Here is a 27,365-nt window from a genome sequence, read left to right on the forward strand (position 1 = left end):
ATATAAAATAAATCATCACATCAATATAATCAATTCTTTCAAATCAAGCATTAAATGCTAATGAAAATGTGTCATTAAAGGTAATTTGGACATTTCACACAAAAAAGTGATACTTTTGCTCACATAAATTGAAAATGACAACTTTTGGGGAACTTGTTAATTTTGTGACATTTTTGAAAATTCCCCAATTTTATATTGCTTTACTAGATTTTATCGAATTTAGTATGGTGAATCCATTTGCGAGGATGATCATCAGTTTCTCTTTTTCCCCATTGATGGAACTTTGGTATTAGGAAGCAATTTGATAGACATAATTTTCCGTATATGAATTTATGCATTAATTGTTCTTCAACAAATTTTATGCCTATTTAGGACATAATGTGAATAAGAACTCAAGTACAACAAGAATGTAACGTTTGGGACCAAACCCAAAATGCAAGGCGATGTGTGTGTATTACTTTTATGTATTCTATGATTATACCACGAGTAGGCCATCCTTTTAATACGAAGTAGCAGACCAGAAAAAGTATGACTTAAAGATAGGGTTTGAGGAACCTAATAAATATATAAATTTGTAAGCTATTAAGAGTAATTATAAAAGAGTAGTTTTGCCTACAGTGATACAGTTGTGGCTCCAAGATTGACCTAACAGACAATAGATGGAGATCAATATTAAGCCTCATTGGAAAGAAAATTTTATTTTATGAGTCAAACAGCAAAAATCATTTGGAAAATATCATAAATTGACAATGAACAATGGGGCTCAAGGATTTTCATTATAAGCTCGAGATAATTTTGGGGGCGTATATGATACTTGGGCTCCGCGAGGGGGAGATGTAAGAAAAATTACCAACTTGATCCTTAGCCCAAGTAAAGAACTATCTTTTCTGTATACTTTCCCCGGTTCCGTTGCTATCGTGGGGTTTACGCAATCGATCGGATTAGATAGATATCCCTTCAACACAACATAGGTCATCCAAAGGATTTCAGAGACCAACCAAAGTACAAAAGCCAGGATCTTTCGAAAACGGATTCCTATTCAAAAAGTGCATAACCGTATGGATAAGATCACACTAACTCGTCAATTTGGGATCCATTCGACATTTTCCTTGGGAGGTATCGGGAAGGAATTGGAATTGAATAAGATTGATTCATACAGAAGAAGCAAAAAATTTCTGAAACTTTTTTTTAAAAATCGACCGTCTAGATTTTGACACATCAAACATTATTAATAAACCTTATCAACCATCATTGTACAAGTAAATTAATTCTAATCAAATTTGTTCTTCAAAGTACCCAAAATAAATTATTTCCATTTTTCTTCAAGCTTAGTAGCAGTCTTTTCATTTTTATTTCTGCATGTAAATCATCCATGGCCATTTACATAAACTATAGTATTCAATCTTTGTATCGTTTTATATTCTTATCTAAATATATATTTACCTAGAGAATCGATGTCAACAGAACAGGGTCTACCACATATTCGTTCTCATTAAAAATGTACGATATATAGTACAAAAAGGGATAAAACTTAATAATGAAGATTACAATTACATGTTCCATTGCTGTAATTGATAGTTTTCCTGATACGAAAGCTAGGTGGAGAATGGCCTCAAATTTAAAGGGTTTCGAAGAAGGTACATTTTCTGAATGACTAGCATTTGCAGAGAAGAGAGATAAAGAAGATGAAGCCACGTAATTACAAAGTTTTGCTTTTTCTCTGTTGTTGGGCAGACAATATAGAAATGAAGGCTCGTGGAGTAATAAAGCGGCACCAACTCGTCTGTATAAATAGGCAGAAGTATTAAGCTTATAATTTGAATAAGAAAAATAATTTTTCTTAATTAGTATTTTTTAATTCACCTTAGTGAAAGTGCTGCAGGGCCCTTTGCCCTTTTGTCTGTGGTTGGATGATTATTACTCAATACGTAATGTTTTATGTCTAGTCTGGAAGCATTTAATTGATATTTATTAATATGTCATTTTAAATAGACTAATTCACATTGAATTATGAGTTAGATAAATAGCAGATATTTATTCATTTAAGATAACATCAATTAATATCGCATCACCTAGATCTATAGATAGCACTATATACTTATCAATTATAGTTAAGATGCATTTTAATTCATTACATAGAAGTATGTTGGAAGAGTTCGATAAATCTCAAACGAACCGAAGAAAATAAGATTTATGATAGAAATTTAAGAGAATAAAATTGTTATCCAAAACATATATTTTTCTGTGATGGTGAAATACTAGTTAATTAGTTTTTCTTAATCTAATGTTTTGTGAGTCCCTTTAATAAGGCCATGTGAAACTTTTTTTTTTTGGGTACCCCCTTTTGTGGGTTTAGGTGGTTGGGGGGGGGGGGGTTAGACTTTTGATGAATTCACATATTTTTTTCTCACTTTACTTTAGCCTAATTCTTGTTTTATGTCAATAAACAAAAGTTTGTTTATAAGATGAATAGAACACAATTTCCAAGCTCCACGCCCACTCCTTTTAAGTATTATTAAAATTCTATATTTTTGCATACCCGTATTATTTATTTATAGTTATTATATATTCCTTTGTGACGGAAACTTAATATAATATGTCCTTTAAAATGCATGATATAACATATAAGTTAGAATCTGTAGACATTTGAATTTTTATAAAACTCTTCGTGGATGACGCATTTTCTATATGAAAACATCGAAGATTAGGCCCTTTTCTATTTGAATTAGTTTTTGACAAGTAACAATGATGTTCTTAGAAGTTATCAAACACAGCATGTGCACCCCCCTGGTGGTACAATCATCACACTGTCCTGCCCACTAGGGACGGAGAAGGTTGTGAAATGAAGAAACTATTTGATTGCAATAAAAAATTAACCATGGTAAAAAAAAAAAGTAGGCTGCAAACTAGCCAATGAGCATCAATTGTTTTGTGCATTAACTACATTAGTTATGCTTATTAAACGTGAGATATCAGGTCTACTAAAAACACATTACAAGAGAAACCACTTTTTGCCAATGTCAAATTACAACATTTGTAAGTACTATGCTTGGTATATTACTCGAGGAATAACATAGTTTTGATTTTGCTTAAAGTTTATTTACACATTGTTTGCAACTTAGCAACTTGAAATTTTCATTTTCCTCCTACACATGCAAGCATGCATAGAAACACATCAATTAGTTTCTTATAGCAAATAATTCATTGCAAACTCCAAGTTTGTACTCTTCACTTCATGAAATTGTGATGCGACCGTCAATCAATGAAAAGTGAAAACTATTACTTGTGAAATGAAGAAAGATTAAGCCACAAGAACCTTTGACCTTGTTCTTACTTGAAAATATAGTGAATAATGAAACGATGAGTTCTTACATGTGAACATTGTGCTTGATCCACAAGTAAATCCAGATCAATTCATCAAGTTAATTCCAATGCCAAACAATTTAAATCAACAATTTTTGCACCAAAAAGACGAAAAAAGAAGTTAAAAAGTGAAATATTACTCCTAAGACATATAACTAATGGACAAGTATATCCACAAAGAAGTGGTGTATGATTTAATTTATGCTGCAACATAGTTATTACATTGAGTTGGTGACATAAAATACCCCTCCTCCTCGTCCTAAATTTCAATTCTAGGTTTCTTGTGAGGTGTGTAAAATTTGCCATGTTTATAAGTGGTCAAGTCACTCTACTGAGAAACTAGTAGTTAACATACCTCGAATGCTGCTAAAGCCTCCAGTGATAGTTGTTCACCAAATAGACCAAATCTAAAAACAACTCAAGCTCACTAAATTCATGTTGTCCCTTTTGAAAAATTACAAAATTGATTAACAGTGTTGCAATTTAAATATAAATGAGTTGTCAAAGCGATAGCTTCAAGAAAATGTAGAAAAAGATGATACATAGAATAAACTATCCAAAGATTGCATAATAAATTTAGAAATTTGCCTGTCTCTGACTTCTTCCATCACAGCATTAACAATGAAATTGCCTATGCAAACATCAAAATCTAGCACACCAGAAACATGATATCTAGTATTTTAGCATCTAAGAAATGGCAATTAGAAAAAGGAGAGAGCTATGTGGATACAATTAAGCATTGAATATAAATCAAGCATTTTAGCAAATATTCATACTATACAAGAACGGTCTCCAACAATACCATAAATTTTTATGACTGTATTAAGTCGCATTTTTCAACCAGATTAAACTAGCATACAGTGAGTTGAATAGACATAAATTATGAATTTCAGTATCTGTTTATGCACATGGAGCATTAAATCTATAGTAATATGGACTTTTGCTCCAATTGTTTAGGTATGAAAAATTAGCCTTGTGTTGCAGATTGTAAATTAATGTTCCAAATATTAAATTTTCTAGTTTGTAATCACAATATGGAATCTTAGATTCACAAACAAATAGAAGTTTAGAAGTCTTGCACAAGCCCTTCAATACCTAACCTACAAATGACATGAGATAGTTCGAGCAGTTAATAAAGTTCGTCGAATTCTTCACATGTATAATGAAGGAGATATGTGAGAACTGTTAGAATTTGGTTTAAGAAATGAAATTTTGGTTAAGTATGAACATTGAAAAGTGACTTTGTGTCAATTTCGGCCAAATATTCAGACTTAATCTAATAGTCAAATTACGAAAGTACGAAGATTAACTTATTCTATTCATCGAGTAAGTCACTGTAATGTATTTGAAATCTAAAAACCAATTCATGATAAATGAGAAATTGTAATCCAAAGTTTGAAAGAAAAATCAGAATTCAGCATATGAGGCCACTGCTAGAGTGGTAGGCCATTGCCAGACGAACAATAGCACACTGCATTGCGCTGCACAAGCGCCACATGGGCGGTAGGTGAGCGGTGGAACGAGTTGGTCCTTCATGAAAAATGCTGATCAACCACACCCCATCACCTTCTATATAAAGAACCACTAGGACATTTATCATTCATTCCATTCCATGTTTGTACTTTGGTTTTAGCTAAAAACACTTTGTAGAAGTGATTCCTTTGTCTCAAAGTCACGGTTATGATAAAAAAGGAAACTCCATTCAAGTTCGTTGGTCTAAACCATTTGGAGTGTCCCTATGGTTAGACGTTATCGTTTTATCTTGAGAATGATTGTCGGAAAATCGTTAGCATAAATGCGGGGCATAAGGATACTTTCTGGAGTAGTATGGGCTAACGGAGCATGGGGATCATATTGGAGTTGGGCAAGGTCTCTGGTTCAAGTCCAGGATGGCCCAACAGGGAAAAAAATATTATTTCTAGAAAAACCTCATTTCTTGGTGTCAAAATAGGATATGTGGTATAAATTCGTCTTATGGAAAGGGTGATTCACTTGCCTCGACCAATCGTACACTTGCATCTCCTCTTTCTTCTTTCTAATTTCATTACATTGTATTTGATTTTAGAAATACTACTTTTCTTATTTTTATATGAAAAGTTTTTAATTGAAGAATGACTTTCATCAAAGTATCGAAGGGCACGAATTCATCTACATATATATCCTTGGTTTCTTGAGTCGATTCTATATTCAATTTCATGCTTGTATAGAAGATATATTGAATAATATGTATGCACATATTATCGGTAACATTGTTAAGGATGTGTGTGTGCGCGCACACGTATAATCAGTGTAAAATCCCCAACAATCTTGAGATGATTTTTTATTTATTTATTTATTTTTATTTTTTTTTTATTTTTTTTTTGCCTTTTATATCCTAATCTGAATTTCCATATCATATACAATAAGTCATATGCTCATATGGCTATGGCTTAGAATTTAAATACGATATTCAATGCAATTGAATATAACTCTATGGTGGAAATTTCAAATATGAAAATGTTTGATCTTTTTGAATTTGGTGTGTTTATTTAACATGGATTCAATTCATAACGGCTATTAGTCTATATGCATGAAGGGATTCGTCATTTAGTTTGTTCAATCGTTGCCTATATCATGAATTACATATAAGATTATTTGATAATGGTGCTTTCTCATATTCATATGATCCATTGTCTTCTTTGTTTTCTCTATTATATTTTGCAGCTGTCATGGGAGGGAAATCATGGAAGGAAATCACTGGATACTCTTATTGTGGATTTTATTTTAAATTGCCATTCGTTTCAATCTAAAATTCTGCATTCCAATGACTTTGGTAATTGCATCAACTATTGATATGCCATTTATTTGGAGCTGAAAGCGTGTTATCAAATTATAGGGTTCTAATTAAATATTGTGTTCTTAAAACATAATTGTGAGAAATAGCTTAACTTTTTATATAGATTGTGAAACTCTTCCTTAAAATTTTGGTTTATACATTGGACGTCTCCATTTTTGCAGACATGAAAAGATGCATAATGGACGCTTCTTTGGAAAGTGTTTATAAATGGTTTAAACAATAAATTGATAGAAATACATGACGAATAAGTGATAAGACATGTGGTGTTGATAAAAAGTGATTCGTCGATTATATCAATTTATAATCATTAGCCAATTTTTAGTTGCGTACGATAAAAGATTAATCATAAAACATGTTTCCCTTCCTAATTTGCTTTACAACTCATAGCATGGAAAATGAATGACAATACAATCCCCCTTTTTTTATGAATCTTTTAACGGCCAAAAAGTCTGCAACATTTTCTTGGTTTTCCAGTTTAAATCGAATATGAACCCTCCTACAGTGTTTTGATTCCTTTCATCCTTAGTTAATTATAGAAAAGGGTGAGCTTTTCTTGTACATTTGGATCTTCATTGGCTTCATTTTGTTGGAATTGTCAAATTTTATGAGCCAATTTCATGCTTGTATAGAAGATATATTGAATAATATGTATGCACATATTATCGGTAATATTTTTAAGGATGTGTGGGCGCGCGCACGTATAATCAGTGTAAAATCCCCAACAATCTTGAGATGATTTTTTATTTATTTATTTATTTTTATTTTTATTTTTATTTTTTTTTGCCTTTTATATCCTAATCTGAATTTCCATATCATATACAATAAGTCATATGCTCATATGGCTATGGCTTAGAATTTAAATACGATATTCAATGCAATTGAATATAACTCTATGGTGGAAATTTCAAATATGAAAATGTTTGATCTTTTTGAATTTGGTATGTTTATTTAACATGGATTCAATTCATAACGGCTATTAGTCTATATGCATGAAGGGATTCGTCATTTAGTTTGTTCAATCGTTGCCTATATCATGAATTACATATAAGATTATTTGATAATGGTGCTTTCTCATATTCATATGATCCATTGTCTTCTTTGTTTTCTCTATTATATTTTGCAGCTGTCATGGGCGGGAAATCATGGAAGGAAATCATTGGATACTCTTATTGTGGATTTTATTTTAAATTGCCATTCGTTTCAATCTAAAATTCTGCATTCCAATGACTTTGGTAATTGCATCAACTATTGATATGCCATTTGTTTGGAGTTGAAAGCGTGTGATCAAATTCTAGGGTTCTAATTTAATATTGTGTTCTTAATACATAATCGTGAGAAATGGTTTAACTTTTTATATAGATTTTGAAACTCTTCCTTAAAATTTTGGTTTATACATTGGAACGTCTCCATTTTTGCAGACGTGAAAAGATGCATAATGGACACTTATTTGGAAAGTGTTTATAAATGGTTTAAATGATAAATTGATAGAAATATATGGCGAATAAGTGATAAGACATGTGGTGTTGGTAAAAAGTGATTCGTCGATTATATCAATTTATAATCATTAGCCAATTTTTAATTGCGTACGATAAAAGATTAATCATAAAACGTGTTTCCCTTCCTAAATTGCTTTACAACTCATAGCATGGAAAATGAGTGACAATACGATCCCCCTTTTTTTATGAATCTTTTAACACCCAAAAAGTCTGCAACATTTTCTTGGTTTTCCACTTTAAATCGAATAAGAACCCTCCTACAGTGTTTTGATTCTTTTCATCCTTAGTTAAGTATAGAAAAGGGTGAGTTTTTCTTGTACATTTGGATCTTCATTGGCTTCATTTTGTTGGAATTGTCAAATTTTATGACCCCAGCTGGCCTCTAATGATAGTTGTTTGGCCAATAACAGAATTATTAGACTGAAAAGGTTGGATAAACAAGTAAATCACATTGAAACAGATTTATTCTTTCTTGATTTCAACGTGGATTTTTGAGATTTCCCTTTTCCTAGTACACGTGTAAAATCTACGAGGCACATTTATTACACTCAACACACACGAATCCTATTCGACCATGCATCTCAAAAGGGTACATATCATGTGTCCATGATTAAGGCACATCATACGTGACAAGATTAATCAATAATATTGATTAACTTACTCTAATTCCATGTACAAAACCCTTCAACACGGTAACAAAAATAACTCGTGAATTTAAAGTGTATTCCAAAAAGCTTGATACTTAGAAAACTTGAAATCTTCTCTCTTTCCACTCTCCTGTTTGAAATGGTGCTTAAAAAGTGATCGCTTTTAGCCAGCATAAATAATATTCCCTTGTTCCCAAATTGCACCATAGTTTGAGAAACCATTGCATCCCCTGGTGAAATCCTCTGCCTCAATGGACAAGAACAAGAATTCCCAGATAGGATTTCCAACCTCACCCCAGCCTGAAATTGTAGAAGAAATAACTCACTACACTCACTCAAAACACCCCTTGATAAAAGTCGATTCGCCTGAACTCTTTACATGCGCCGGCTGCAAGGAGTATGGAGCCGGCAAGAGATTTTCGTGCCAGCAATGTGATTTTCAGCTCCACGATTTCTGCACATCATCGCCTCCAGTGTTAGAAAACCATCCCCTCCACGGCCAACACCAGCTCGTGTTCAACTCTAAACCAAAACAAGGTAACGACCCGCCCCTGATTTAGAAAAGGCCTTGACACTGATTTTTGTTTATCTTTTCTATGCAAGTACTGTTATCATCTAATCTTGAAAATAACATGGAGTTGTAACTGTCAGCAAACGCCGGAATTTCATGGCCAAAGTGTGATGTCTGTGACAAATCAACAAAAGGGTTCACTTTCAGATGCAGGGCTTGCAGTTTCCAGATGCACCCGTGCTGCGCAAAGCTTTCGACTGAAATGAACTTTCCGGTGCATCCACATACATTGAAACTGTTGCCACCAGTGAACACAACCGCATCAGGTACAGATTCTGGGATTCTTTGCAGTAAGTGCAAGAGGAGGAGGTCAGGTCGAATATATCGTTGCAATGTTTGTGGTTACCATCTCCATGCAGTTTGTGCAAAGGATTTGATTAATGGGCTCCATGCCAACGGTATCTCTCCCCCGGAAAAGCCGACGTTCGGAAAAACAACCCGGATTGCTTCTCAAATGGTTATTAAATTCGTAGGAGGGTTTGTTGACGGAGTTGGAAATGGTGTGGGTGAATACCTTGTAGACAGTATCACAGGAGGGAGGCGTGGCAGAAGATCAAGAATGGAGAATAATTGATTCAAGCCGTCCATGGCCAAGCTGCATGACTAAGCATGTTTTAAGATATTATTTAAAATTTCAATTTTCATTTTCTTAAATCCAATTCAACGTGGCAAGTATGCAAGTGTGTAACTTTAGAATCGAAATAGTATGATCAGCGTGTTGATAGATTAAATGTCACAGATTCATCTGATTCTCATGTTTCCGAACAAATAAATATACAAGGATTACTTAGGGGACGCATAACTTTAGCCCATCGTTTGATTCCCATTCTTTTCAATCTTTTTTTTTACGGGATCAGTTTTAACAAACATTCACACAATAAAATATTATTTACAAAAATCCAAAACTTTTTCACCAAATTGGGGCATAAATTTTTTCTATGAGCAAGTATAACAGCATTGAAGAGTAATCTCTGCGCACTGAGTAATAGAACACAATTTGATTAGATCCTGAGCATAATTCGTCTTCTATGTCAATATTATTTGCTTATGATCGTTCATTCAGGGAATTATTTTCCACTTCGATGTTCTTCCAGAGTAGTATCTCACTAATGGCTTGAGGTTCTTTGCCTTCCACTTAAGCTGCAATTGTTGCAATTGCCCAAAATACCTCCTTTTTAAGCTTCTTGGGTCTACTTCTTAGTTTAAAATCCCTTTTACTAGTAGAAATCAAAGAATTAGCTGATATGGTTATGAACTTATGGATTTACTTACCATGTAAACACACCAATAAATGAAAGAAAAAACTTGCTTAGAATAGACAACCAGATATCTTTTACTATAGATATGATGTGAAAAACAGATCTCTATTCAGCTATAAAACATGGCAATTTCTAATTACCTACTGATTCTTTACAGTAATAAAACCACCTCACATTGAGTACAATATCCATGGTATAGGTCAAGTGCTTCAATCAAAAAAGAAAGTGTAAAACGATTTCCTCTTAAGTACTGCCACTGAAACGTGTCATAACAAACGTTAACTCGCATAACCCCACGTCCTTGAGTCCATCTCTTACTATAAATTACGCTTAATAAGGTTTGAGTATGAGCAGCAGCTTTGCATCCAGATAGATCACGAGCTATTTGTCAAGGCTTAGCTCGTAATAATTCTGAATTGTGGTATTAATTCATACCACTATCACTGATTAGTCTTCATTTTTGAAGGAAGTAACTGTGTGAAGTGGTACACCCGCTGCCAATATATCTCCTCCTCTCTTGTTTGATCGTCCTTACAACGTGGTCACTTTTCCTGTTAAATAGAGACTACAATGGACCATAACCCAAGTTCTCCCACTTGAATGGGGCAACTGAACCAATATCTGGCGCCCCTCTAAAGAACAGACAGACACAAACGCATACAGCAGCAATGGCGAGCATCGAATGAATGTATGGACGCTGAAGCAATCCCTGTGAACCTGGAAACTTTCCGCTGTATCTACCTGCTGCAGCTGCACACCTGGAACAAGATTTTTGTCCTTGGTTGATATGGAAAGTATTCTTGTGACCACGATCAACTTCCATGACGAATTGCTCAATCTCATTTCCAATTGATACAGAAACTTGGTCATTCTTTTTATCTGCAAGCTTCTGAGCGACAAGCGTGTTATAGGAATGGTTGTTCCTCATCAAGGCATATGCATAGGGAGACATCCCATTTGCATCGAGAACCGATTTCCAGCAATGCAACCCAATCTAGAGATGCAATACAAAAATGTAAGGATCAAAACTTGCAAAGTAGATGAAAACATGTGAATCCCCACCCCTACACCAGAGGCCAAAAAATTTTTAGACTGCAGCATGATGTTATAAAGCATTTTCAGTTGCTTCAACCCGTCACGAAAATGGAATTGTACAAGTGAACTATTTATAACATTCTTACGGGATTTTCAAACCTCAGATTGAAAAAGTCAAATAGGAGTTTTTAGAGGAAATTAGTACCTCCTGCGGGTCGCTCGTCAGAGCATCAACCATATCATCTGAACCCAATGTAGAAGCAGCCAAATGCAAAGGTGTGATACCACCAGGTCCAGCCAAATTAGGTAGAAAAATATACTTCATGGAGGAATCAGTAGAGTCACTAATGGAGTAATGAATAAGCAAATCAACCATTCTCCTACACCTCCTATTGATGGCCCTGTTTAACAGGTGGATTTTCGATAGCATCTCCAGAGACTCCCTTGCTAGCTCTTCACGACCAAAGTTTATTTCTCGCAGAATGTCCAGGAGCGTTTTGGTCAAAGCACAAAAGTCGTGTTCAACAGAAAATGTAAGAAGAAATGTGAACCGACTAAGCCTATAATCTGGGCTCTCAAACAAGGAAGAGTTGTATTTTCTCTGGAAAAGCCAGCCAAGTTCATCCAAAAAATGGAGAACTTCTTCCCTAGTCCTGGGCCTATCTGGATTCTGAATGTAATCAGATGAAATAACATCATGCAATTCAGCACCTTCATTGATTACAGACTCAAGAAGTCTCAATTCTTGACAGATGGTATTATCTGCTATGATTATCGGAAAACTCGTACCTCTCGAACCATTTTCAACCTGTTCCCACATATACATGTTAACAATTTGAAATTTAGTACTAGATTACAGAAGAGATTACTCTCTAAGAAAATGCTACCTCAATGAAACAGCGGCCGAGCACACTAGATGATGCTCCATGAATTTTAAAGCTATCCAAGATTATCTCGTCATATACAGTTTTTTGACATGCCACTGCCGGAAATTCTTTCATATTGTACCCAGTTGTATGCGTACAATATATCCTGGATAATAATTAAAGAAAAATTCTTGAGGAAAGAACATCCCAATATATGAAAGGGTTCAATTTCAAGTGAACAAAATATCAGACACATACTTAGTGCCAGGAATAGTCAAATTTTTCCCCTTCAAAAGAAGAGAGGCCTCTTGCCCACCAACAACTGCCACAGGTGAGACTAAGATCAATTCTGGGGTATTCCAGGCTCTCCAGGACTTGCAAAGATGAATCTTTCCTGAGATTGATTTGCCGCAAGGAAGAGAAGTTAAGACAAGAAATCTCATTAAGATTTTAATGTCTAGGGGGGTGCGCGTGCATGTTTGCAAGTGCGAGCACGTCGAGAGACACACGAGAAATTAGTAAAAAAGATGAAGAAGAATACCATCTTTATAGGAAGCCATTTGTTCATCTGTGTGAACCAAAAATCTTCCATTTCTCCAGAAGTCGGTGTTAATATCATTGACCAAAGACTTCACATAATCAAGGAGCTTTCCTTCAAGCTGCAAAAACACACAGGTCCAAAAGATGGTCATTGGAAAGCTATGTAGGTAAAGCTAAAATATTTTATAGAACAGCACTCACTCGATCCCAGGCGTAGGAGGACATTGATAAATACACAGATAGAACAATGCAACCAGGCCTAATATAGCTTTCCATTTCTGAAGGACTGTTAGAAAGCCAATTGTATATCTGAAACATGAGGCAAAGTAAACCATGAGGTATCCAGTAAAATTAAGGAGAACAATCTAAAAGTCAAGCATCAATATCTCACCTGCGCTCTCAACGACCCAGGCAAATGACTGGGATCCTTGTCAAATAGTTTAAAAACAATTCGGCCATTACGATCCTACACGTCAAAATATATCCAGTGAAGTGTATCCAAGGTAAACACAACTAAGATATGGTTTATGATAAAAAAAATATATATATATAAAATAAAAATAAAAAACAAGGGAGTGGTTATCAAGTACCTGAGCACCAGAATTCAAACTTGATGGTGAATGATCAGACCCAGAAGAAGATGTATACCCTGCTTGGTGAGGAAAACTCTGAATTGAGCCGTTTTCGGCAGCTCTTTTCGAGGCTCCAAAAAGTTGAAGAGAAGTATTGCACTGGTTGACTGTAGTTGCTTTTGCATACATGGTATTGACTTCACTATTAGACACGCTATCAGGCTTCATAGGTTCTCTTGAAGTATGCATTGGGAACAGGTCATGTACAACGGGTGGTGAAGATGAAGGAGACCTCTCTTGTGAAGGATTGCTACTGTCAGATGAGAAATAGTTTCTACCAGATGGTAATTTTCTTAAGCTATCATCTTCAGGTGAAGAATTATAGAGTTGTAACTTCAAATTTGGACATGTCTCTTGAACATAGCAATCTGAATCAGCCACAGGAGAATGGTAACTTGTACTACTTCTCTCTCCTCCAACTGAGGGAAACGCCAAAGTAGGTCTTTTTTGCAAATGGAGAGATGTAGCTTGTTCAACAAACGCTGACTTACTTTTCTCAGAGTCGCTTCCATCGCTGCTTGGTTGAGATTGAATTTCAATTACATCAGAAGAGGGTGCTGCTGCTGGATTTTCTGAAAGAACAGCCAACAAGTCCTTCGTTGATGGCAAAGAAACATTCCCATTCAATCGATTCATATTTCCAGAGGATATAAGGTTCGGAATCCTTCCGTCCAAACCTCCCATAACAGGCAATTGGGCTGCTAAGTTTGAAGGCAAGGGCAGAGAGTTTATTTTACTAAGTAATTGTATGAGCTGATCTTTATCAGGTACATATGAGATTTTGCTGCTCCTGTCCTCGGTATTCCCTAGAATCATAAGTAAACATATTTAGCAAAATCTCAGATGTGTCCAAGATGCGAGAGAATGAAGGTATATAAATGCTTATGTGCATTTGATGGCACGAGTTCTCATGCACATGTGCTGCTACTCATATATCACAAATCCACAAAAAGTTCATTTTTTCCCAATGGAAAAAATTTATAGAGCAAGACCTAGAAATGACCCCCACCCTCCAAGAAACAAATGGGTGCCACAGCCAGAGCACCAATGCACCGAATCAATATGCTTAGCTAGTTATACCTTGTGCACGAGCTAGAACTGCCAACAAATTGACAATATCCAGATCAGAGTTTCCACTCTGGTCATGGTTTTCAGGAACTAACAACCGTGAAGTAGCATCATCTGGTTGAGTTTTTCTCCTCCTCCTGTTGTGCCCAGCGAGTCTACGCCTACAGCTTCTCTTTCCCTCATCAAATTCCGAAAGGGGGTGGAACCTGACAAAGAAAAAGAAATGTTGATAAAACATTGTCGTATCATGCACCTGTGAAAGCAATCAAATGCTAAACAAATTTGACATACTAATAGCAGCATAAAAATAATCCTTCTCCCAAAATAAATTAGGCCAACTTATAGTATGGGAATCAAACACAACAATCACACAGGATGAAATTAGGTATTAACTTAGCAGAGCTGATAGTCAAAAACACCAACCTGCTGCACTGCTGGCAGAATCTTTGCATCTGTTTCCCAACCAAGGCTTTGCTGGCTTTGCTATGAACCTCACACACCTTATGCCGGCGGTGATAGTCCTTGGCCATAGATAGATCTTCCTTACAATTATCCACTTGACACATAGGATAGCTAGCACCAGAAGGCGATCCAGATCTGACTCTTTTATTAGGCCTCGACACCAGTTGTGGCTCCTCTACCAAAGTCAAGACACCATTTCTTCCATCTCCATCTCCGTCAGCTCCAAGCTTCAATCTAAGATTTTCATTATCATTTCCATCTTCAACGGGGACAGCATTCTTAGGATCAGCTGTGTTATTTTGTACACCTTTATGAGTTGACACCTTCAATGGAGCCGGAGTAGCACTTCCGCCCCGGACTACATCAGATTGCGAAGGTCTAGCAACAAACCTGGCACTATCCCAATCCCAAGACGTAGGATTCCAGTTATCCAAAGGAATCTGATGCGGAAAACTTGCCGACTGAAAAGGCAGATTGCGTTTCTTGGCCATTGGGCGCGCGTCGCAAAACCTTCCAGCGAGTGATTGCTGGATGAGTATTGGTGAAGCTACTTGTGCACCTACCTCTTCCATCTCTCCAAAACACAAACTTAAATAACCCCAACAAAGGAAAAAATAAAAACACGAATCTGCACCATGGGAAAATGAGAAAAACTTAGAAACTAACCTAGTATAATAGCCAAAACTCAGAAGCATATAAAAATTGTCAGCGCAAAAGTTCCAGATTTGTAAAGAAATCCTTAATAAATTAGTTCTCTTCAAAGGTAATTTATCAATAGAAAATCAATAACACGAGGTCCTTCAATTATTTTTTCTCAACCCTTTTGACTAATTTTTGCCGGAATTAAGCATAAAGTTCAGTTTATGAGCATAATCAGTGCAGAATTCAACAAGTGGAATAACAAAGATCAATTCAAACATCCACACAAACTAATTTATTAAAAAAAAAAAAAAAGGTACCTTATGGATTACATAATTTCATCTTCAAAAACCCAACTTCGATGCCTTTTATCTCACAAATATTCGTAGAAATGAACTTCTTCAACAGAATTGACCGATTTGGACAGCTTAGTAGTAATTCTGGCGAGTTTTCAAGAATAACCCATAATAGATTAAAAATAAATCAGAAAACGCGTACAACTTACACTAACAACAGATCTGTGCAAAAACAGTGAAATTCGGCAATGAAATTGTAGACCCAAAAAGTCTCTTCTCTATACTCCTCTCTGTCTCTCTTTCTCTCTCTAATTTCTGCAACTATCTTTTACCTTTTCCTTCCTGTCCTTTCTTTCAACAAACTTTTTCTTTGTTTCACAATTTTTTCTTTATTTTTTATTTTTCATTTTTATCAGAACAGCTTATTTGGCACAAACAGTAAATTCAATGAAAGTTCAGGGGCTCATGTATCAGCCGCCAGCGGACCGACGACCTATCCATCCTGGATCCTTCTATTTTTACATGTACTTAACAAATAATAATTACAATTTGGGTCAAATTATTGTATTAATAACCAGGTAAATTTGCAAATTTTCGATTTTTTTTATTTTTTTTTTGGGTAAATTGTAAGTTTGTTCATGCAAACTTTGTAAAAAAAAATTCAAAAATGCTTTTTTTCTATTTAAGAATTAGTCAACCCCAGCATCGAAAAGTATAATCATCGTTAACAAGAACACATAAATATTTCTATTTATATAAATGATATAATGTGGTGTGACTAAAGAAAAATGTGCATAAATAGTAAGAGATTCGTATAAAACAAAATGTCTACACATTCTTGAAAGAAGAGGATATTTCTATTTTGCAATCAGCTTTTATTCATCTTATAATAGAATACGATCAAGCCTAAAATCCCACAAAATTTATCCTCTTTTTTCCTTTTTTTTTCTCTTTTTTTTTTCTATCGATAGTTCTATGATTTTTTTTTTTTTCCCTATAAAACAAACCATGTCTAAGAGATGAGGAATCCAACCTATGATGAAATATGAATTTCTTCAAACTATTCTCCATTTTAAAATTAGATCATATTATTTCTTAAGGAAACAAAGAATTTAACTTACTTATAGGAATTGATATCGGATATCTAGTTTTAAAATAATGTAGTAATTTGGGAAAATAACCCCAAAAAAAAAAAAATTGTGGCAAACTAATTTTTTGAAAGGAAATATAAATAGACCATAAGTTGACCAAAGTAAGTGTGCATGTGTGTAGATTCAATTATGAAAAGCATAGAAGTATATTTTGTTTAAAACGTAATTAATTTCTTTCAAATAAAAAAGAAACTTAAGATTTCTAATTATAATTTGCTTAAAACCCATTTTCTTATGGAGTTCGAGTAAAAGGCTGAAGATTTTGAACACAATGCATGTCGTAAAAATTCAGAAACACAAGAAAAAAATCGTTTATTAAATAAAATAAGTAGTTAATGTTATGAAAAGGTGTTTTTCTCAAGGTAAAATTATAAATCAATAATTCAAGGTTAATACTTGTGAAAAATGCTTAAATACTCCTCCTAGGTATCATGTCATAATTCTAATAATATTAAACCCGTGTTTAGCATCCATTTTCAAACTAATTTTCAACTATACATTTCATGAGATCCACAACCTTCAAACACGCATTTTATTAAATTTTATTAGAATCTAGTAAAACTTTGAATTTTGATCAAACCAAGGAGGGGCGAAGTCTTTGTTTGGTATATATTAATTAAAATGCAATATCATTTCCATCCCAAGAAAATAATTTTACAATTGCCATTACTTTTTATTACCTTTTAATCACACATTCTTCAAAAATCATTTTTTTACGAAATCTATTATAAAAAAATATACATCAAACATATCCTTATCATCAAATATCTGAATGAAGAGAGAGAGATGTTGGTTCTTTTAATTTTCCATGTCATAATATAATTCTAACATAAAATAAAACAATATGTATCATATTAGATTGTACTTGAAAGTAAAGTAAAAAAGATTAAAAAAAAAAAAATTCGTTACTAATATAACTAAGCCCATGGTTTCTAAAATGTGGAAATTACACAAAACCATACTTTAATTATTCAACCTTCTAAAATCAGACTCAAATTTTCGTATTTCAATAATCAGAAAATTTATTTTAATCAATATTTTTATAAAATAAATATTTTACTAATATACTCCTTTATATAACATAACAAACCCTAAATACTTTTATCAACATTTCTTTCATTCTCTCTCTACCCTCAAGACGCCGCCGTCGCCGGTCATCGTGAAGACGCCACCATCGCCCGTTCTTCATTATCTCTCTCCATCCCCCAAGACACCATCGTCGAAAACAACCCGACTCTGAGGACTGATCTAGCAAGATCTGAGTCACGACGCTTAGTTCGCGCGACGCTGTCGCTACTCCGACGACCAACTCTGAATACTGATCCAGCAAGATCTGAGTCGCGACGCTCAGTTTGCACGACGCTACCACTTCTCTGACGACTTCATTCCACCAGTGGTGCACTGTAATGGTGGTGCTGGCCGCGCATTTGTGTTATGTGTTTAGGTTGTGTTGATTGTGGTTATGGTGGGGGTGATGGTTTAGTGGGGCAGTGGTGCTAGCGGTGGTCACAAGAGGTGGTTTTTGTAGTAGTTTATGATTGTGGCGGAAGGTGATGGTTTCAAGCAGTGGTGGGTGGTGGACCGGTGTTGGTACCGTCCTCAATGGTGCTGAAGTTTTCAATTTTTTTTTATTTGATCTGTTTAGAGAAGATGGTGTTGGAGGCGAAGGTGCAACGTCAGGGTAGTATTTATGTAGTAGTGGTGTGGCGGATGCGATGGCGATGGTGGTAACGGTGGCAGCGATAGTGGTTTGGTGCTTGTGGGTTGCAATTGTGGTGACAATGTAGTAAGAAAATGTTTGTTACTCATTATTTGGAGATTCATGACTAACTGTCCAACTATGGGGAGTTAGTGATGGTGGTGGTGGTTTTGACGACGACGATGGTTGTGAGATGGTGGTCACAAGTGTTGGTGATAGTCACAAATTATTTGGTTGACTGTAACCATTAAATTGAATAATCTGTAATCAATAAACAATATATGACCAATTAAAAATATAAATTGTGACCAAGAAATAACGTGTGACATAAGAAATTGTTAATTTGTGACTGATAATTCAATAATTTGTGACCGCATAATAAGTCGTGACTTTAAAAAAAAATCTACGATTTGTGACCAATAAATAAATCGTGATTTATAATTTTCTTGATTTGTGACCGATGAACAAACTGTGACCTATAAAATTTTCGAATTGTGATCGTAAAATAATTTGTGACATAAATGTTTTGATCTGTGACCAAAAAAATAATAATTAAATAACTAAATCATTAATTGTGACCAAATTGTATTGATCTGTGACCTAATTATATTTAATCAATTAATTAATTAATTAAATCATAAATAAAATTTAATAAAAATTTGATTTTTTAAGTTTGAAATTTGTTTTCTTAATTTTGAAATGTATGATACTTAAAATCTTACTTATGAAATTTTCCCTTTTAAAATTCATTTTTTCTCAACTTTATTTGCAATTAATATTCTCACAATAAAATATTTTGCATGTAAATTTAAATTTATTTATTTTTTTACTTTTTAACCACACAATATTAAAAAATTCACTATTTTAAATTTTATTTTGATGAAATAAAAATGAACCTGGAATAGAGGCACATTAAAGAGAACACTCTTTTCACCCACACATTGAATGCATTAAAAATAGTACAATACAACTTGCTTTTGATACGATTCCATCTCGAAGCTGAGAAAAGGTTGCTAAGGGCCACCTAAAATGTTGTCTTTTACTCAGCTTGCTTGCATATTTTAAATAGCATAAAATCACGAGAGAGAAATGTCGAAATTTCCCGACTCAACACTTAGCTAAAAGAGTGCATTAGTATGTGATCTCCGAATCGAGTAAAAGAACAAACAATTTAGGGAAGACCAAACCCATGCGAAAAGAAATGTTGTGTAATGTGGGTAAAATGATGTCGAACAAACTCGTGGAAATTTAAAAATAAAAATAAAAAAAAGGCAAGGAGCTCGATGAGACCATCTCGACCCAGAGGGTATCCAAGTAGTGTGTTTATCATTGTACGAGGCTTCGTCCTTGGTCTATTGTGCATATTTACTAAAAGTGGCAATGACGATTGACGTGTAGCAATAGGCATCTGACATTGTAAATTTCTTTTGTCACGTAATTGTAATATATACTAGGGGTCAACACGGTTTGGTTTGGGTGGTTTGTGACAAATTTTCGAATTAAGTCATTTAAAGCAGTTAGAAATTTTTCAAATCAAATCAAACCATTTTCAATTTCTAAATCAAAGCAAATCAAACTATTTTTCTGTTTGATTTGGTTTAAAATAAGTTAAATTACAAATATTAATATAAAATTTCACATTAAAATATAAATAATACCATGAAAAATATTACAAACCAAATTTCTATAATTCAAATCGTTATAATGCAACAGCATGCTAGAAACATTTTAATCACTGAATCGATAATAATTGGCACAACATCTACAACTATAACACATAATATATTCCCTCTATAAAGATAATAATGTTATATATGAATTCATTGATTATAGTTAAATGATACAAAACAATTAATAAAAAAATGAATAGAAAGATCAAATATGATAATATCAAATATGATAATACATTCTATGACTTTTTATAGATAATCAAATGCTCCTACCTCATCCAAAAACTAACGAATTACTATAGATTTATTGTTAATGTGGAATCAATTTTAGGGCAAATCACAATTTCAATCATATTTTCACTCAACGAACTCCTAAAAGAATCAAGAATTCAACCACTAATAAGGAATGCAAATTCAGAAACAATTGTGGATATCTAAATAACTAACACATCTTTAGTAATTTGTAGGAAAATCTTGTATTTATATGCATAGTATATTTACCAAAGTAAAATTTCAAAATGCTCATTAATCAAATCTTAAAATGACCATTTAAGTACTCAACTAAATCAATTTAGCAATTAATAGTAAAATCTAAGAACTAAGTTGAAATGTAAATAATTAATTGAGTGACTTGATAAAAAAATTGAAATGGAAAAAAAATGAAGTTGTCAGCTTAAAATTTAAGAGATCCGACATAAATTAGATTAAAATAACACAGTTACCAATAATATATAACAGCAATTACCAATATATAATAAAAAATGAATATTCAGACTTGAAATTTTGGTCTAAACTCGAGAAAAATATTTGTAGAAAAAAGAAACGCGTGAGTTTGAATTAAAATATAGATTTAATTGTCTACTTAATCGTAATGGGCTATTGATGAATATGGTTTAACAACGATAGTTTAATATTTTTCATGTAATTTGAGGGTTTTGCATTCACAGTGTGATAACTTATGGGTATTTGAGTATAATTTATATTGAATTAATATTTATGTTTAGACCCAAATATGCGAAATTAACAATAAAAAGCAACAAGTCACTATTTATTGATGGCGAGATAAATAAGGTTAATTAATCCAATTAAAATAATTCTGAGTGTCAACAAATAAAACAATCAAATCAAAAGTAATAGATAAGACCAAAATTGATCACGGAGGAAAATCCCAACTTAGGATAAAGACTTCCGGGCAAACTTACCAGTAAACGATCCATTAGACAAGTTAACTTACAATTAGTTTAGGCATTACTAAATCTTAGCCGACTCTGATCACCTAACTTGTAAATCACTAAGGAATTCATTTGGCTGTGCACATCCACACTTCCTAAAACTCTAGTCACTTTCTCTCAAATGGATCACCAAGAACGAATCTCAATCTTAACTTGAACATTGTTTCGTAGCGTTGGAACTTCAAGCTTTTCTTCCCAAATTTCAAAACTCTGAAAGCTTATTGGAAAATGTAGGGTTTTTGTTTTAATGTTTGATCAAAGATCTTTTTGTGTTTTAATCTGTTGATTGAGGCAAGAGATATCGAAATATAAATTTGGGTTTCAAAGTATGTTCTCTTGACTTAATTTGAAGCTCAACCAATATTGGAACAATGTTCGGGATGAATATATGAATATTGCGTTGAATTTAAGAACCAAAGGAATGTGTTTATGATATTCAATAATAAGGTATTTAAGGCAAAATAATGATTCAACACATTTTGAGACGGATCATAGGCTGTATATTTATAATGGGTAGTGTATGGGATGAAAATGAACTCAAAATCAGCTTGAAAATTGAATGTTACGGTTCCTTGGATTAATATGCCACTCGAGCGCCTAGGTTAGTGCATGTGAGTAGTTCTTGAGTAGTGGTCAGGATTTTTGTCATAACTTTCACTCTCGATGTCTGATAAAGATAATTTAAAGTGCATTGGAAAGTTAATCAAAGAGTTACAATTATTTTGTACCATTTTTCAAATTGAAATTTTTTATGTGAAAAATGTGTCGCAACTTGCAGCTAAAAATTTGAAGCAAAATTTGTGCAACACTTTGACACTCCTTTGACTTCTAATTGCATCACATTGATCATATGTGATCTTCGATATCTTTGACTCCGTCAAGGACTTTATCAACTCCAAACCATTTTTACTATAAATTTGACACAATAAATTATATTTTGACTTTAATTACAATTCGATAAACTCCTAATACAATTCAAATAGGACATCATTTTGACTAAGGAAATTGCGAATTATAAATTTGGAAATTGATAATTTTGCTAATTACAAAATTGGACCTAACAATTTAATTAATAAATTGGAATTTATAATTGTCTATTTAGGTATTGAATTTAATTTATTTTTATTTAATATGGATGTATTTTTTCACTTGGATGTGTTTAGTTTTAATTGGGTTGGACACAATTTAAATTAATTTATTTTCATTTTTTTTAAAAACGACTTGACGGTTTGAGAGGATTTGTAAAAATTGAAATCTAAACCAAACTATTTCAAAACAATTTGGTTCCTTTTGAAGTTAAAACGTTGACGGATCCACGCGGACCCTAATCAATGATTTAAAAAAAAAAAAACAATTTTAATTCAATTTCACAGTTTGAAAATTTTATTACCCAGCCCTACCGAATACATTTAAGTCATATAAAATTTCTTGAAGGGTCGGCAAGGCTCCTAAATTTTAATAGAATTTATATTCAATTAAATATGGGGCATGACCTTGTACAAAACTAAGATACGGTTATTGTCTTTGTTCCTTTTATACTATAGTTTCTTTTTTAATCAATGTGTAGTGGTTTGCCAAGTAACGCTTCTCTCTAATCATGATTTATTTAAGGCGTGTTCGATAGCGATTATAAGAATTAATTTTTAATTATTAAAGAAAAAAGTGGGTCTCACCTATAAGTGAAGAAGTCAAAAATGACGACTGAAATAGTGAAATAACGGTAAAAAAATTAATTTTTTGGATGAAATATTGCTACCAAACAGGGGCTGTGCTTCTTTGGAAAATTTTAAAATGTTGGTACAAAAAGAAGTGGAGGGTGAAATTAATAAATTTTAATCACATATTTCATATTTCATGGATTTCGCAATTTTATTTTTTTTTTTAATTTTGATTTGTATATTTCATCAATTTTTATCCAAATATGTTGAAACTTTCTCAAAACAACCCCTCAATTAAAGAGAGAGAATCCAAGCCCAGACTATGTCACTTGATGTGGAATGAATCAATGAACTTGTCAACCTTTTACCACAAAATATATATTTGCATATAATTCCCCTTTCTTATAACATAAAAGTCAATCTAAAGCATCCTCAATTATTAGACTTTTAAATTTCTCATTATTACTTAAACACGTTTCTTAATTCACCCAAACACGATCTTTAAATACTTAAATATACTACGTTCAACAATTTTTAACTCAAGTCAACCATTCACATTTCTCCCACATCATTTCATTTCCCACCAATTAACACTCTTTAGTAACAAAATAGTTTTCCAATATAGACTGATTTTTTTATAAATTTAAGATAATTGCCTCCATTTGATACCCATTAAATTCAATTACATTACATTCCATTTTTCTCTCTCCTATTTTCAACAACACAATTTTTTATAAAATAATATTACACGTAAATCGAAAACTTTTCTTTCTTTTTCAACCACTCATTTTTTCTAAAAATTACTATTCCCCTCATTCTCATTTTCATTTTCAGGTAATGGGGGTCAAACGGGGGCTATATTGACAAGCGGTTTGATGATGTAAAAATGACTAGCACTTTGTTCATAATTTAGCCGAGTATAAAATCTTTAATTATTAATAAATAAGTAAGTTAGAATAAAATAAATTGTTCCTCTACTAGTCGAAAGCACTTGATCGTAATTATTACCTTGATCGGTAGTAATTTCTTCACTTACAAAGCGAGAAATGCTATACACTCAATATTAACGAATGTATCTCACATCAAATAAAGATTCAAATAATAACAACATATAAATGATTGAAAATGAGCACACATATTCAAGACCGATGTTCTTAATGAGCCAGCATCTTTCAGTATACGTTAAGGATAAATCCCACACCAGATAAAGAATAAATCAATGACCATATATAAAGGTTAAAACTATTTTCATTAAGCAAATTCATTACATTTATTTGTAATTAGGTTAGGCATGATGCTTTGAGTAGTGCAAGAAAAGTCATCAAATTCGATCCGAACAAGACACTACTTATCAAATTAGTTGTCGACAGATCATCGGGTTAGTGGTAGAATATTCTTTGTAAATTTGTTTTGTCAAGTAATTTTAGCCCTTGTTTGAGCAACATTATTGGAATAAAAATGTATTTTTGAATAGTATATTGATCGGAAATATGTTGTTAAAAAATAAGGAAATATTTTTGATTTGCGTGTAATATATTTTTATTAAAGAATGTGTGGTTAAAATGAAGTCAAATCACTGTTAAAGAATATATATTTTTTCAAATAATGTGGCTCAAACAAGAACTTAATATACATCGAATACATTTAAGTCCTAAAATTTTATGAAGGGTTGGCAGGGCCCCCCAACTTTTTAATATAATGTATGTAGTTGGAAGTTTTATTAATTATGTTTAAATTATGTGGTAATTGAACGACGAATATCGTAAAGTCCTTGTTTGAAAACCATTAAAAAGATTTTTTTTTCCCTATTTAGAGTAAATGAGTTTTAGAATTGGGATTTTTTTTATTTTTTATTTTTTTGGAAAATGTGTTTGTACACTTAAAAAGTAAGAAAAAGTTGAATTTATGTGCAGAATATTTTATTGTAAGAATGTGCGATTGAAAGAATTTGAGAAAAAAATAATTATCAAACAGGGGCACAATGATTTTATTGACTTTATTATTTAATTCTTACGAGATGTCAATGACTACAATATTAATTTGAAAAATCTACTTTGATGGTGAAATGTGAGTTCAAGTTTTAAAATCGATTGAAAACTCTCGTTCTTGATAATCAATGTGTGGGTCTAGACCCTGCAATGGGTTCCAAGACACAAAATTTGAGAATTTCGATTTCTGCAAATTCTTTTGTTGTCTTGAATTTCATGTCTACTGAAATTAATTTGATAAATTTAAGGTTTTAGTTTTTTCAAAGTTTTATCTTAAAATGTTGATTTTCATATCACCAATACGAGCTTTTGGATTTTGACGAAAGATAGAAGTAGCATACATTCCCCATATGTATATTTGGAAGAGGCCAAACTTATTAGTCAACCTTGATTCACCTAAAATTATCTTCAAAGACATAAATACATCTACCTAGTCTAAAGCAAAAACACTAACAAAATTTTACACATCCTATTTGAAATTATAGAAAATGAAAATTGAATTAGTTATTTTAAAAAGTTAATTGCCAAGTGATTTATCAATTGGACGATGTTCAAGGTATTTTTCAAGATCTTTTAAACTTAAAGGTTCAAGCATTTCAATTGTTGTTTTCGTTCTTATACGTGTATAATAAATGTTGATTATATACCAAAATATGAATCGACGTGAGATTTATCATTTCGTATGTCATCGCAAGATGAGATCAATCTTAAAATTCACATATTCATTTGAATTTTAGTCAGATTGTATTGTTTGTTGAAACTTAATGAATTCTGACATCATATTAAAAATTAAGTTTCTATCTAAAAAGATTAACATTGTTAAAAATAACACGCGATCTTATATGTGTTGATTTATATTTCGGTATGTACATATTGTTATGTTTTTTGTTTTTTTTATAAGATTATAATTTGTGGATCTTACAGAATGTCTAGACAGTAAATAAGTAAAAGTTATATGTGTTTACATAATGTGTAAATAGAAATAAAATTTAACTAGAATATAAGCAATTACAACTTTATCAAGTATGCAGTAGGTCCATAAATTTGTATCAATTTTTCATTTACATATTTCATCAGCTTTTATTAAAAGCTGTAATATATATATATATATATAATCAAAAACTTTGTTAAAACAACCCCTCAATTTAAAAAAAAATGAATCGAAGCCCAAACTTATGTCACTTGATGTGGAATGAATCAATGAACTTGTTAACTTATTACAAAAAACATATATTTGCATATATAATTCCTCTATAACACATAAGTCAACCTTAAGCATCCTCAATTATTCCACTTTTAAATTTCTCTTGATTAATTGAACTCATTTTTTAATTCACCCAAACACGATCTTTAAATACTTAAATATGCTAGATGATCAATGTTCAACAAATTTTAACTCAAAGTCAATCATTCACCAATTTCTCCCACATTTTCATTTCCTACCAATTCACACTCGAGTAACAAAGTTGCTTATCAAAATAGAATAATTTTTATAAGTTGAAGTTAATATATTGACAAGCATTTTGATAATGGAGTATAAAAATGAACAATCACTAGATCACTGATTAGATCGAAGGATCATTATTTAAAAATTCTTTTTTATATCTATAACATGGTAAACTTGTTGTTACATAATAGGTACATTTTAATTTTGTAATTTTGCATAGTTACGATTTCTTATAAAACTTATATTATTCTCAATTTTATCACGTACGAATATTTTAACATTTATTAACCAAATGTAAAGTGTATTAGAGTCTTTGAGAAAATTTTACACATCCTATTTGAAATTATATAAACTCCTCTAGAAAAAGAAAATTGAATTATTTAGTTTAAAAAGTTAATTGCCAAGTGATTTATCAATTGGACAACGTTCAAGGTATTTTTCAAGATCTTTTAAAATGAAAGATTCAAGTATTTTAGTTGTTGTTTTCGTTCTTATATTTGTATAATAAAAGTTGATTATATACCAAAATATGAATTGATGTGAGATTTATCCTTTCATGTGTCATCAGAAGATAAGATCAATCTTAAAATTCGCATGTTCATTTGAATTTTAGACAGACTGGATCATTCATTGAAACTTAATGAATCCTTATATCATATTAAAACTTAAAATTCTATCTAAACTGAATAACACAAGATATTATGTGTTGATTTATATTTCGGTATGTACAAATTGTCTTAACAATATGATTTGTATATTTTTATAAGATTATAATTTGTGAATCTTACAGAATGTGTAAATAATAAATTA

At 32.4% G+C, this 27,365-nt stretch overlaps 2 protein-coding genes across 3 annotated transcripts; one reads left to right on the forward strand and one right to left on the reverse strand.

Moving 5' to 3' along the window:
• The first annotated feature begins 8,380 nt into the window (after nt 1–8,380).
• On the forward strand, nt 8,381–9,649 carry LOC111396739. Its single transcript, XM_023023230.1, has 2 exons — nt 8,381–8,879; nt 8,994–9,649. The coding sequence occupies exons 1-2, from the start codon at nt 8,594–8,596 to the stop codon at nt 9,485–9,487; spliced, it is 780 nt and encodes a 259-aa protein (XP_022878998.1). The 5' UTR covers nt 8,381–8,593; the 3' UTR covers nt 9,488–9,649.
• Nucleotides 9,650–10,222: 573 nt separating this feature from the next.
• On the reverse strand, nt 10,223–16,133 carry LOC111396740 (squamosa promoter-binding-like protein 14). Of its 2 annotated transcripts, none has more exons than XM_023023231.1 (11): nt 15,735–16,133; nt 14,737–15,403; nt 14,326–14,519; nt 13,204–14,051; nt 13,005–13,079; nt 12,815–12,922; nt 12,615–12,732; nt 12,332–12,467; nt 12,095–12,239; nt 11,413–12,015; nt 10,223–11,166 (listed from the first exon to the last, which is right to left on the reverse strand). In XM_023023231.1, exons 2-11 carry the CDS (start codon nt 15,345–15,347, stop codon nt 10,738–10,740), a joined length of 3,267 nt encoding a protein of 1,088 aa, XP_022878999.1. In that variant the 5' UTR covers nt 15,348–15,403; nt 15,735–16,133; the 3' UTR covers nt 10,223–10,737. The 2 variants fall into 2 exon arrangements, with proteins under 2 accessions (XP_022878999.1, XP_022879000.1); XM_023023232.1 differs by having other exon boundaries at nt 15,920–16,091.
• Between the last annotated feature and the right edge of the window lie 11,232 nt (nt 16,134–27,365).

The sequence above is a fragment of the Olea europaea genome, chromosome 7 (genome assembly GCF_002742605.1).
Source record: "Olea europaea var. sylvestris chromosome 7, O_europaea_v1, whole genome shotgun sequence".
In the NCBI taxonomy this organism is placed as follows: Eukaryota; Viridiplantae; Streptophyta; class Magnoliopsida; order Lamiales; family Oleaceae; genus Olea; species Olea europaea.

Excerpts from the sequence above, each read along its gene's own strand:
- LOC111396739 (XM_023023230.1), top strand. The coding sequence starts at position 8,594 with ATGGACAAGAACAAGAATTCCCAGATAGGATTTCCAACCTCACCCCAG. Across the intron at positions 8,880-8,993 it reads CAACTCTAAACCAAAACAAG|CAAACGCCGGAATTTCATGG; the intron begins GTAACGACCCGC and ends TGTAACTGTCAG.
- LOC111396740 (XM_023023231.1), bottom strand. The coding sequence starts at position 15,347 with ATGGAAGAGGTAGGTGCACAAGTAGCTTCACCAATACTCATCCAGCAA. Across the intron at positions 14,052-14,325 it reads AGTTCTAGCTCGTGCACAAG|GGAATACCGAGGACAGGAGC; the intron begins GTATAACTAGCT and ends TTATGATTCTAG. Across the intron at positions 12,016-12,094 it reads TCGGCCGCTGTTTCATTGAG|GTTGAAAATGGTTCGAGAGG; the intron begins GTAGCATTTTCT and ends ATGTGGGAACAG.